We start from the raw sequence: 11,952 nt of genomic DNA, 5'->3' as shown, positions 1-11,952 counted from the left end.
GTATATTTAGACTCGCATGAAATCGTGACGAAATGAGCATCAAACGACCTCAGCCCATGTCCTCTTTTATGTTGGCCGGCTCTTAGGTCCTCTCGCAAACATGATTTCTCTTTGGTACATTTAATATTTCTTCCACATGTAGGCCACATTGTTCAAATACAGCTATTACTGAAACACATATCGTGCCATATTTCTCTCTACTCGTTTTAATAGAGATTTACGGCCAACAATTCCACGTATAGTAGGCTAATTGGAAAGTGGAGTATGAATGAGGACTCGGTTGCATTTGTGTTTTCTTCCTTTGCGCGTGGGTATGGTCTAGATCTCGGAATAAATAAACAAATAAACACATTTTAATTAGGCACGTGCGCTTACTCCACACCGATATGTGTTGATCCCGTCGTTCCCCGAATGACCCTTAATATCATTTCAAATGCGTAAAGCCTTCAACCTTGATTTGCAGTTCTATTTTCAGATTGAATTGCAAGTATTTCGTTAGAAATTGGCTAAATGCAAACTTTCATATATGCCCTTAAAGTGCTGAATTATTATTATTATTATTATTATTATTATTATTATTATTATTGGTATTAGTATTATTAGAATTATTATTGTTGCTGTGTTTTTGTTGTTATTCGTAGTAGTAGACTATTGCTGCTGCTATTAGTGTTAATTTGTAGTCGACCTATTTGTAGGCCTATTTATATTCTATTCTTAAAATATGATTGCATAGATAAAGTAGTGCGTTTTCACACTGAACAGTATGTGTTGTACGTCGCTCTAGATAAGAGCGTCTGCTAAATGCCTGTAATGTAATGTAATGTTGGAGGGGTTACGAAAGGCTACTTTCTATTAATGTTCCTAGAGGGTATGGAATGTAAAGGTGTATTAATAAACAATAGTCGTTTTTTTAAAAGCGGAGTATTTTTATTTACATCAGCCAGGCAATAATGGGTAATTTTGTCTTGGTTGGTTTGTACAATTCTCAAATAACAATCTAAATGAGAAAAAAGTAGCAAAATTAGTCCATATCAGAAGGGCCCATATCAGAAATCACAGTGATTTCTATTGGGGTATTTCTAATATCTATCAAGCCTATAGGAACAGAAGATGCACTACATGCACCTGTCTTACCTGACAGCTGACGGTCAGATGAGTTCTCAACAGATATCTCAGACATTCCTTTCCTTCTTTTGTCTCGCGTTTCGAATTATCCCGTAGTCACCAGGTTGGATCGTTAAAATCATTAAACAAAATGTATCCTAAAACTGCTAACTGACGGTACTGTATGCACGCTATTTACGAATGCGTGTTGTCATTTTCAATAAAGGAAAAATGAACAACATTCTACATGCCAGTCGAATACATGCTAATAACAAAATAATAAAGATTGTTCACATATTTGGGGTTGTTATAAAATTGACTGCCTTTTTCTTGAAATTATTTTAACTGAATTAGGCCATTCAACCATTGCGAGATCATGAAAATTATTTTGTGTGAGATTCAATACAAGAACCAAGCACAGTTTTAAAAAATCTTCTTTTTTACTGACAGCATCTATTCGGGATTAAACATCGTAAATTGTCGGGGAATATATATGTATCACATCGATAGGCTATATATTTTTACATAATTCATATAATTTTACGTTACTCGTGATGTCAAAGTATGTAGCCTATACGCAAAACCACAAAACAAGTGAGCAAATGCAGAACCATGACCTAGAATGGAAAAGAAGAGAAACCGATTAAAGAGAAAATGAGAACACTCGGGATTACCACTGACCATTATTTCCTGCATCACTTTAGTGACTGTACAAAATGTTTTATTATCAAATCGAGAAATATGCCAAATATATCAAATTCGCTCAGTGGCGCTTGTATTTCTATCTGCGGCTCCCTAAATGTTTATAGAGACAGATTAAAAAACGACCTGAGTTTCAAGACTATATCTAGCCTATATTCGTTTTCTCCTCAATGTTCCGCAATGTTCAATAAATAAGTCATTTACAGTGTTAAAAAGACTTTGCATCTGTAGTCGCTGAGCATTCCTGCCGCACGCATCAATGAGCTATTGTATTTCTAGATTTAGACATAAAGGACATGCGATTAACCAACAGGGAGCAGGTCAATTAGCAAACGCCGTAGCTGCTCCATAGAGAAAGCTTAAATTAGGAGGCGATTAAACACCCATCTGTTCTGTCTTCATACCAATAGCACCAATTTATGTAGGCTACATGCATTTAAAAAACAATACTAAACTAAAACTGTATTATTATTATTATTATTATTATTATTATTATTATTGTTGTTGTTGTTGTCGTTTTTATTGGGGCGTTGTAGCTAAGCGTGCAATTACATTGCGGGAATAGCCTTTTGTTGTGCATTTTCCTGGTGTCCTTAAATATTGTTGATGATGGGACAAGCATAATTAAATGATCACTCTCGAATTTTATGATGTTCCATAAGTCCGGGTCTTATTAGAACAGTCTTATTTTGTTTTATTCGCATTCTTATGTCAGTATACACATTCCGATTTAGATTAGTGCCTAGCAAATACAATCTTTTGGTTTTAAAATGTGTATTTAATCGTGTCGAATGTAATTTATCAATGCGTTTTAAATACTTCATTTGTAATACTCCATTATGAATATTTCCTTTTTTGTAGTGAAAATAATAATACAAATACAAAGAATAATAATAATAATGATAACAATAATATGCATACTAAAAAAAGTATTATTATTATAATCATTATCATTATCATTATCATTATCATTATCATTATCCTTATCCTTATTATTATTATTATTATTATTATTATTATTATTATTATTATTATTATTAAGTTCGGAAGGTTTACCTCATTGATGGTCGGAGTGGTCAAGGGGAAATCCATCAATATTTGCCTGCCAGGATGAGCTATCCAACGAGAAGCATTTGTGTTTATCTGAAGAGTTTCAGTAGGCTAAATACTCATCTCCTCTCGCTACTGAGAGCTCAGGGGTCGTCTGATCAATGCACTCAAACTTTTTACTTGTTTATTGACTAGACCAACTAAATAGTCATTAGTGCATCCAAACTTTATAGCATGTGTGTATGTAGGTAGAATGTCCTATGTATACATGTATAGCGTTGCCTACGGCACTGTATGTATGTATGTATAATATGTAGTGTGTGTGCATAGAGTATTATATAATATAGCCTATTATAAATAATATATAAGAGATGTATTTCCTTAAACATGTAGGAATGCAGGATTGTTCATAAATTGTAGCATATGTATACCAGATATAGGCCTAGCCTAGTAGCATAGGATGCGATTATAGCTACAATAGAACATTTTACAAAGCTTAAAAAATATAGTCTCATATTGAAACTACATGTTTGTATGTATGTATGCATGCATGTATGTATGTAGCTATGTGTGTATGTATGTATGTATGTATGTATGTATACATGTATGTATGTGTACATATACACTCGCGGTGTCTTCATAAAAATTACCAGAGGGCACACACAGCAATAGAACACAAATACATTCTGATTCTGATATGTCAAATGCTGTCAGACACTAAACATTCAAAGACCCACCTCGCGCCTGTCATCCTGTGCGATTTAAAATGATGTCACACAAAGCCGCAAGGGGACCTCAGATTTGCCAAACACTTTGCAGTTGAACAAGATTCGTACTAATAAAGAACACCTCTTTCGTGAGGCGGGTGCGTTATAGTGCTCCATAATAGCAGCAGACAAGTAGAGAAAAAAGTTCCTCTGTGGACTGATGTAAGTGAATTGAGCAATTATCTACTTTACCTTCTCCGCTTGGAGGTAACGATTGGCGAGGTCTGGGCTGGGTTATTGACACAACACTTTTATTGAGCAGTCCTGGTAGACATAAGTGCTGATTGTCCGGAGTCAACGTAACGCAAAGCCAACGGTGAGGGGCTGGCGTCGACCCAGACTGTCTTGGACGATGTCCTTTCTTGCAGGTCAGTGAGACGTTTTAAAGGTATCTACAAAAGGAACAACCACGCCAGATTACAAAGTGTTGTCTCTCGTCATGGACAGTGTGCTCTACCACTCAGCGGGAATTTTCGGCTCACCCTCTGCTTCGGGAAACTTAGCTGCTGGAGAAAACATGATAGCCGCCACCAAGCCTCTCGCTTTTTCGATCGAACGGATTATGGCCAGGACACCGGAACCAAAGTCAATACCTTTTCCCAACTTGCTCCAAGCACCAGTAACGAAAGCGGACCCAAAGCAAGCGATCCATGTGAGTTCATCCTCGCTACACTGCATGATACCCTTTATGCCATTGGCATACGAGACGGGTCACAAACTAAACGTCGGTGGATCAGAACCGAACCACTTTGACGCTTCTTATAATTCGAATGATTTGGTGAGTATTGGTTTGAATTACAAAAGCGAATTGCAAGATATGCGCCAGTCGGTGGGACAATACAAACTTTTTAGACCTCGGGTGGTAAATCAGTCCTCTTTTCAAGCGATGGGAACTGTCTGCTACTTGAACTGCGGGGAAGCCCCCTGTCCACCGCCAGCGAGTTTCCTCAACATACACCCCGTGGCTTCATACTTCCTAAACTCACCACTACATGCGCGACAGAAAGCCCTCCTTTCTGAGAAAAACAAAATTGGCCACAGCATGGAAAGGTGTCCGTCCAGCGTTGCTTTCAAAGACTTATCCCAAACGCATTTACAACACTACATGAAGGAGAGCGCGCAGATACTGTCGGAGAAACTCTTCAAGAACTCTTCCAAGCTGGGCAGTGGGTCTCCTGGAACCAAGCCTAAGGTTTTCACGTGCGAAGTTTGTGGAAAGGTAAGGTAATAATATTATGAGATCTTTATGTGTTTGCATGACATTTTTGCTATAATATGTCATTTTAATTATTCCCTTTCTGTTTAATATCCAGGTGTTTAATGCCCATTATAATTTAACACGTCACATGCCGGTGCATACCGGGGCGAGACCTTTCGTCTGTAAAGTGTGCGGCAAAGGATTCCGCCAAGCAAGCACACTGTGTCGCCACAAAATTATCCACACACAGGTAATAATTGGAAATATTCTACCGCTACAATCTACTGCAGTTTCATTGAAACTTGTAATTACGATGTCAAACATTGAATTTACAATGCTGTTGTAAAGCCTACATAATGTATCAGACCCCTGTTTGCTTCTAATAAGATTTGGTCTAAATGTGCTCCATGCGGGAACCTGTTATTATTATTATTATTATTATTATTATTATTATTATTATTATTATTATTATTATCATCATCATCACTATATAATAATATAACTATAACAGTAGTGATAATAACGATGACATTAATAATAATAATAATAATAATAATAATAACAGATTTTAAGAAAATGAAAATACGACGGTCTACATGTAGTTTGTGTCTTAACCGCGTTGATTTTCACAAACATAAACACTTTAATTTCTAAAATAAAAACAGGAAAATGCATACAATCAACATAGGCCCATATTGGATTCGTCTGAATTTGTAAAGGCTATATTGTGATTGTTAAAATTTCACAACACCCCTCATTAACGCACTTATCCATTCTGCAGGAAAAACCCCACAAATGTAACCAGTGCGGAAAAGCCTTCAACCGGAGTTCGACTCTCAACACTCACACAAGGATTCACGCCGGATACAAGCCATTTGTGTGCGAATTTTGCGGCAAGGGATTCCACCAGAAAGGTGCTAAGACAGACTCCCCAACACAGTGATTTTTTAAATTTAATGTTATTATATTAAATTAAAATAATTAAACTTTTTATGAGAAATGTATGAGAAACAGCTACGCTTTGCACTTTCATATTAGCATCCTTGAATTGTTTTGTTGTACTATTTCTGAGAGTCATTAGTAATTGTTGGTTCCTCAGATTTGTGTTTTGTTGCAGGCTATTAATTATTGCCCTCTTTTCTATTCGAAGGCAACTACAAGAACCACAAATTGACACACAGTGGGGAGAAACAGTTCAAGTGCAGTATCTGCAACAAGGCCTTCCACCAAGTATACAATCTGACCTTCCACATGCACACGCACAACGACAAGAAGCCTTTCACGTGCCCCACCTGTGGAAAGGGATTCTGCCGGAACTTTGACCTGAAAAAACACATCAGAAAACTGCACGACATCTCTCCAGGATCTCAGTCACCTCCGAGTCTTCTTAATGCGAAAGGAGAAGGCCACTAGGTTTCCCTTGCCATCTCTGAGTTGTTTTTTTCTCCAATGGAAATACGTGCTCCCGCATGCGACCTCTGCCTGTGCGCCGTGATTTTGTGGACTAAAGCTCCTGTTTAAATAATAATAACAATAAAAAAGAAAACCTTGGAACCCTCCACGTGAATCTTAATCCCAGTTAATTCTCGTTTTTATCTCAGGATTAAAAATGATTTTAAAAAAACGCTTTTATATTTATTTTAAATGCCACTGCTATAATAATTTAAGAGAATAATTAAAGCATATGAATATATAGAAGATTAATTGTTGTGATGAGTGTGGTACACTGCCCAACTTGATTTCGTGATTATTTATATTATCTTTGTAAAAATTACACTTATTTGGCAATTGTTGACTTTTTTGTTATTAATGTGAATATATGCATTTTTAAGATTTACTGCCAATTATTATTTGAAAGCATCAACATAAAAATCAAACAATAATTGATTTTAAAAAGTTGTTGTGTTGAAGAACATTGAAAATAATAAAAGGTTAATGGTATACTGTGTACAATCATTTTCTTATATTTTTATTTTATAGACCTACTGATACGTGTGAACCCTACGTATACCCTACAACGTGTGAAATTGTTCATTAGTCGTCATCAGCTTTCATTAGTAGCTATATAATAATTGACTCGTGGTCCATTAAAAGTTATTTTTCAATACAAATATTGAGAAATAATACAATTTGAGAAAATCCTAAGGTTTAATTATAAACATTTGTATAAGCAATGTGGTAAGCAATATAAAATGTGTGTATTGTGTAATTAATAGGCCTAATAATAATAATAATAATAATAATAATAATAATAATAATAATAATAATAACAGTAAAACAGTAACAATAAAATAAACAATAAAAACAGTAGTAATAGCCTAGGAGAAGCAACGGCAGCGCATTTATAATTCCAGGAGGATGGCACGCATATTCCAATATCTTCAATCAATGATATTACACAAATACAGTTTTGGTATTGAAATGAAAGTGCTGAAAGTGGTTTACACTCTTCTAGTGTAACAAAAATTGCTACATTAGAAAACCAGAATTTAATTTTCAAATAAGGGCGAGGACATCTCCCCCTTGTGGAACATTTCAAAAAGTACATCGGAACGTCCTTTACAGCGCCTTTATTATCCGAGGCTCAACCGCGCAAACGTTTTTATTTATTTATTTATTTTTTCAAAGACGAGTAGATAGCACTGGTCATGCACACAAATAAATAAAACAATTAAAAAAGAAAATAAAGAGCAAAAGACACAGACTGTAGAAAAGCTCTAAATGACTGATCGGAGCTTGTGTGTCGCATTGTATGCATACTGAGGGTGTATGAGGTTTAAGGTGATATTACCATGAGTGGGACATTCATTCCCACCATCAGCCAATGAATACTGCAGAGATCTAATATTCACCTAATTCAAGAAAAAAGTTAAGTTAAAAAGAGTTTTGTGAGCTTTCAAAGCCGTCTAGCTGAGTATGTGAGTGCAACCATACATGTCATGTGGTATTTCTGCATTTATTTATGTATTTACATGCATTATAGCCTTTATGTGTTACATAGTTTGCTACATATCATTTTGATATTGACAGGCCTTTTGAAATACAGCATGGATGGTCATAAAGGCCAATGCCGGCGGGCTCACTATGGTTTACATATCATGGGGGACCTTTAAAATAGTTTCAATTATTAGACTATACTTTCAGTGCTACAGTAATTCAGTGGCAGCGGCCCGCCGCTACAAGATTCATGATGCATGCAAGTGCATACAATTATCCAATTTCACATCAATAATCTGGATGTTACTGTGTGCAGCGCTGCTCTGAGAAACCGTAGCATAATGCCTGACGCACAGTCAAAGCCACGCCCTGTCCTGCTAACAACTTTATGAAACTAGGCTAGCGCATCTTGAAACCCCGATGAGACCTTGTCATCAGGCCGAGAGCGAGAAAGGCAAACGGAGCTCGTTGATCAGGATTGACTAATTCGACATAATATGAAACTCAAAAATTAAGAGAAATTTTGGTAAACATATATTTTTGCTTTCTAGCCAGTTACAGATTCGCTTGAGTAGCCTAGATACCTCTACTAAAGGCAACAGGTGGTGTGTAATTCACGTGTAGCGGTGTGTGTAATGCAGGCTACAAACTCATTGTGGCCGAAAAATGTAAATCTTCTAAATTGGTCAATTGGTCATTTTACAATTTTTGCTTTGTAAACTCAAGCTTACAGACAACTGTGAGCATAGCTTAGAAGCTATGCAATCTTTACAATTGTATAGCTTGCTTGGGTTTTTTCCTGACATCAGGCATGAAAATTACAATGTACAAAAATAATTACAATGTTGCAAATCGTGCGTTTTGCGAAGAGTCGCCAGTATGATTGTCGCATTGCGTATTTATCTTGACCTACCCTTTAAATTGCGAAAGCAGTCTTCGGGGGAAAATAACATAGAATTTAACCCATTTAAGACCGCGGGAAACTAAAGTTGCCGAAGTCACTACCACTCTCTTTGCATCTGTATATTGTAGCTATATTGTATTAATACTAACTCAAGTAGTTAACAAGTATTTTCTGTCAGTATTTTTGTAGTTTCATTAAGCAACATTTCTAGTAACAGCCAACGTAAATACTTGTATTTTTTTCTCTACTTAATCAAACATACACCCGCAACTAAATTGACCAGTGGGCAATTCCATTTTAAGTACATAGTTAAGGAGTTAATGAGGCATATGGTATCAAGGACGAACTGGTTACTGATGATGAAAATAATGAATATTTTTTAGATTAAAACTGTATAATAATGTCCTGGCAACCAACGAACTTCAAGTGAAAAACAAATATAATAATAAAAAGAAAAAAATTTTGGAAGAAAATTTGAAAATAAAAAACCTATAATACCCTGGTTGCATTAGCGTGCACAGACTTTTATAATGGGGGCTGTAGTGGTGTTCAGAGTTAACCAATCACATTAAAAATCATGTTCAAAGGTAATTTGCATATACCTGTCACCAATTAAAGTATACAGCTGTTCCTGTAGGATTTCCTTGAAGTTTTCATGGTTGCATCCTACTGGGATACCCATGGCCTACAAGGAGCTTACAGAACATCTACAGGATCTCATTGTTGAAAGGTACTAATCACGGAAGCAATATAAGATAATTAGATGTACCATAGAACAGTGTAACGACCATCATCAATAAGTGTAAAGACAACATTAATGGCATTTGGCAGACGCTCTTATCCAGAGCGAATGATAAGATAAGGACGTCCATCCAAAGTTGATGTTATGAGGAGAAAACTTATCAGGGAGGCTGCCAAGAGGTCTACAAGAACCTTAAAGGACCTGTAGGAATGCCTGGCTGGAACTTGTCACCTCCTGCATGTGACAACAATCTCCCATATCCTGCACATACTATATCTGCACTATGGGGTGGGGTGGCAACATGGAAGCCATTACCTCAAAAAAACCAATCCCACCAATTTAGCAAGAAATGCATTCAATCAAATGTGTTAATGTGTTATAGTCTGACCAAAATGACCATGGTAGTGGCAGCATCATGCTTTGGGGCTGCTTTTCTTCAGCTGGGACAGGTGTTCAAGTATATATATAATAAATAGCTCCAAATATCAAGATATTTTGGAACTATACCCGCTGACCTCTGTCAGAAAGCTGAAGATTAAGAGGAATTTCACCTCCCAACATGATGAAGGCAAAGCATACATCCAAGTCAACCAAGGAATTTTTAAAAAGTGGAATGGCCCAGTCAGAACCTAGACCTCAATCTAATTGAACACCTCTGGAATGTGCTATGCAAGCCAATGTACAGGAGATCCCCTCACAATTTCATGGAGCTTGAACCTTTTTGCAAGCAGGAGTAGGATAAAAGTGCAACATTGATAAGAGACTCACACAAAATGACTTCCTGCTGTAAGAATAGCAAAAGGTGCTTTCACAAAGTATTAGTTGACTAGTGAACAGGTTTGCCCCTCGAACCTGAGTCGTGTTCCATAAAGTTAGACGTTTTATTACATTATATTACATTAATGGCATTTGGCAGATGCTCTTATCCAGAGTGACGTACAGTTGATTAGACTAAGCAGGAGCCAATTCTCCCCTGGAGCAATGCAGGGTTAAGGGCCTTGCTCAAGCACCCAATGGCAATGCAGATCTTATTGTGGCTACACTCGGGATTGAACTACCAACCTTGTGGGTCCCACTTAACCACTACGCTACAGGCTGCATCCCTTTTATGACTGATATTCAGTCAATGTTTTCTTGAGAAAAGCTACAGTTGGCTCCTTAAATATGACTTCATATAATATATTTTACTTTATACACTATAAAACCTTTATATTAAACTTGACAAAAGAAGACATAATGTGCCTAAGTTTCTTATTTTCACTCTCAAGCTTGAACACAATACACTGTACCATTGCATAGGGGATCTAACTAATGTAAGTGGCCACACATTTAAATCATCATTACTTGAAAGATACAATTAAGAAAACTGCAGAACATGTTTATATGGAAGGCTGCGCAAATTATTATATGTAAGAAATCTCTGGGAAGAATCTGGGCATTAATGGGTTAAAACAACTTAAAACATGTCTACCTGTCTGCCACAATCTTGTAAGGAGATGTGACATCCAAGCTATCAAAAGCAACAGCAATATCCTGGATAATTTATTATGATACAAAGTCGCATTACGTGGTCAAAATACGAGTTACATATTCTCTTGAAGAATTAACCTGAGGCTTGGCCTGTGTGTTTGCATTTTAAACTGCATTGTGGTGGGGGGTTAGAAGTGAGTGGGTAGCTGCTCACGATTGTGTTACTTAGGATGCAGAGTTAAACAACTAGGGCCTACATACACAAAACTATAAATAAATCATTTAGGGCAGGGGCAAATCTATTTGAACTAGCCAGTGAAATAAATTCAATGTATGAGAGTCAAGGAACAGTAGAAAAATGAGCACATCCATCTTCTGTAGAAAGGGCAAGAAGAAGAGTGCAGCATTAGCTCTTCCATGTGACTGCAGTCCTCTGTTTTAATGCTTTCACTTATTTAGGGTTTGTGGGAGTTCTAGGTGTATAATTATACTGAGGCATGCATTTAATTAATCAACTACTTTTCTGACCATTTTCCATTCCAACCTTTTCCAAACGTTTTTCTTTTTTTTTTTCAGAAATCTATTATAATTTGTATTATTGGAACTGTTTTATGTCATAAAGACTCATGAGAAAAATACTCCATGGTTAGAACATAAAGCGCACCATAAAGGGTTACTACGGGGCGACATGGCCCAGGCATGAAGAGCAGTTGTCTGACCCCCACCCTGTGTCGAAGTGTCCCTGAGCAAGACACCTCACCCCTAAATGCTCCTGACGAGCTGGTCGGCGCCTTGCATGGCAGCCAATCGCTGTTGGTGTGTGAGTGTGTGTATGAGAAGCATTAATTGTACAGCTCTTTGGATAAAGGCGCTAAATAAATGCCAACCATTTACTCAGTTAGGCTAGTCTATGTATCATACGCTTTGCATACGCTTTGCAAACTTGTTGCACCTGTTGAACTGCTCTTTATTTGAACATGCAAATTAAGTTGGAAGTTTCATTTCCAGATATTAGCCTACCAGAATATTCGCAGAACCCAGAGCAAAAAGAAAAGACCTTCCGACACGTTGTAGTCTG

General features: G+C 36.8%; 1 protein-coding gene across 1 annotated transcript; it reads left to right on the top strand.

Annotated features, from left to right (window-relative positions):
- Positions 1-3,695: 3,695 nt before the first annotated feature.
- Positions 3,696-6,762, top strand: fezf1 (FEZ family zinc finger 1). The gene is made up of 4 exons (XM_061252827.1): positions 3,696-4,842; positions 4,937-5,071; positions 5,603-5,735; positions 5,972-6,762. Exons 1-4 carry the CDS (start codon positions 4,063-4,065, stop codon positions 6,232-6,234), a joined length of 1,311 nt encoding a protein of 436 aa, XP_061108811.1. The 5' UTR covers positions 3,696-4,062; the 3' UTR covers positions 6,235-6,762.
- The last annotated feature ends 5,190 nt before the right edge of the window (positions 6,763-11,952 follow it).

The sequence above is a fragment of the Conger conger genome, chromosome 8, assembly GCF_963514075.1.
Source record: "Conger conger chromosome 8, fConCon1.1, whole genome shotgun sequence".
NCBI classification, from domain to species: domain Eukaryota; kingdom Metazoa; phylum Chordata; class Actinopteri; order Anguilliformes; family Congridae; genus Conger; species Conger conger.
This window is presented reverse-complemented; position numbering and strand designations above follow the sequence as displayed.

Excerpts from the sequence above, each read along its gene's own strand:
- fezf1 (XM_061252827.1), top strand. The coding sequence starts at position 4,063 with ATGGACAGTGTGCTCTACCACTCAGCGGGAATTTTCGGCTCACCCTCT. Across the intron at positions 4,843-4,936 it reads CGTGCGAAGTTTGTGGAAAG|GTGTTTAATGCCCATTATAA; the intron begins GTAAGGTAATAA and ends TTTAATATCCAG. Across the intron at positions 5,736-5,971 it reads CAAGGGATTCCACCAGAAAG|GCAACTACAAGAACCACAAA; the intron begins GTGCTAAGACAG and ends TTCTATTCGAAG.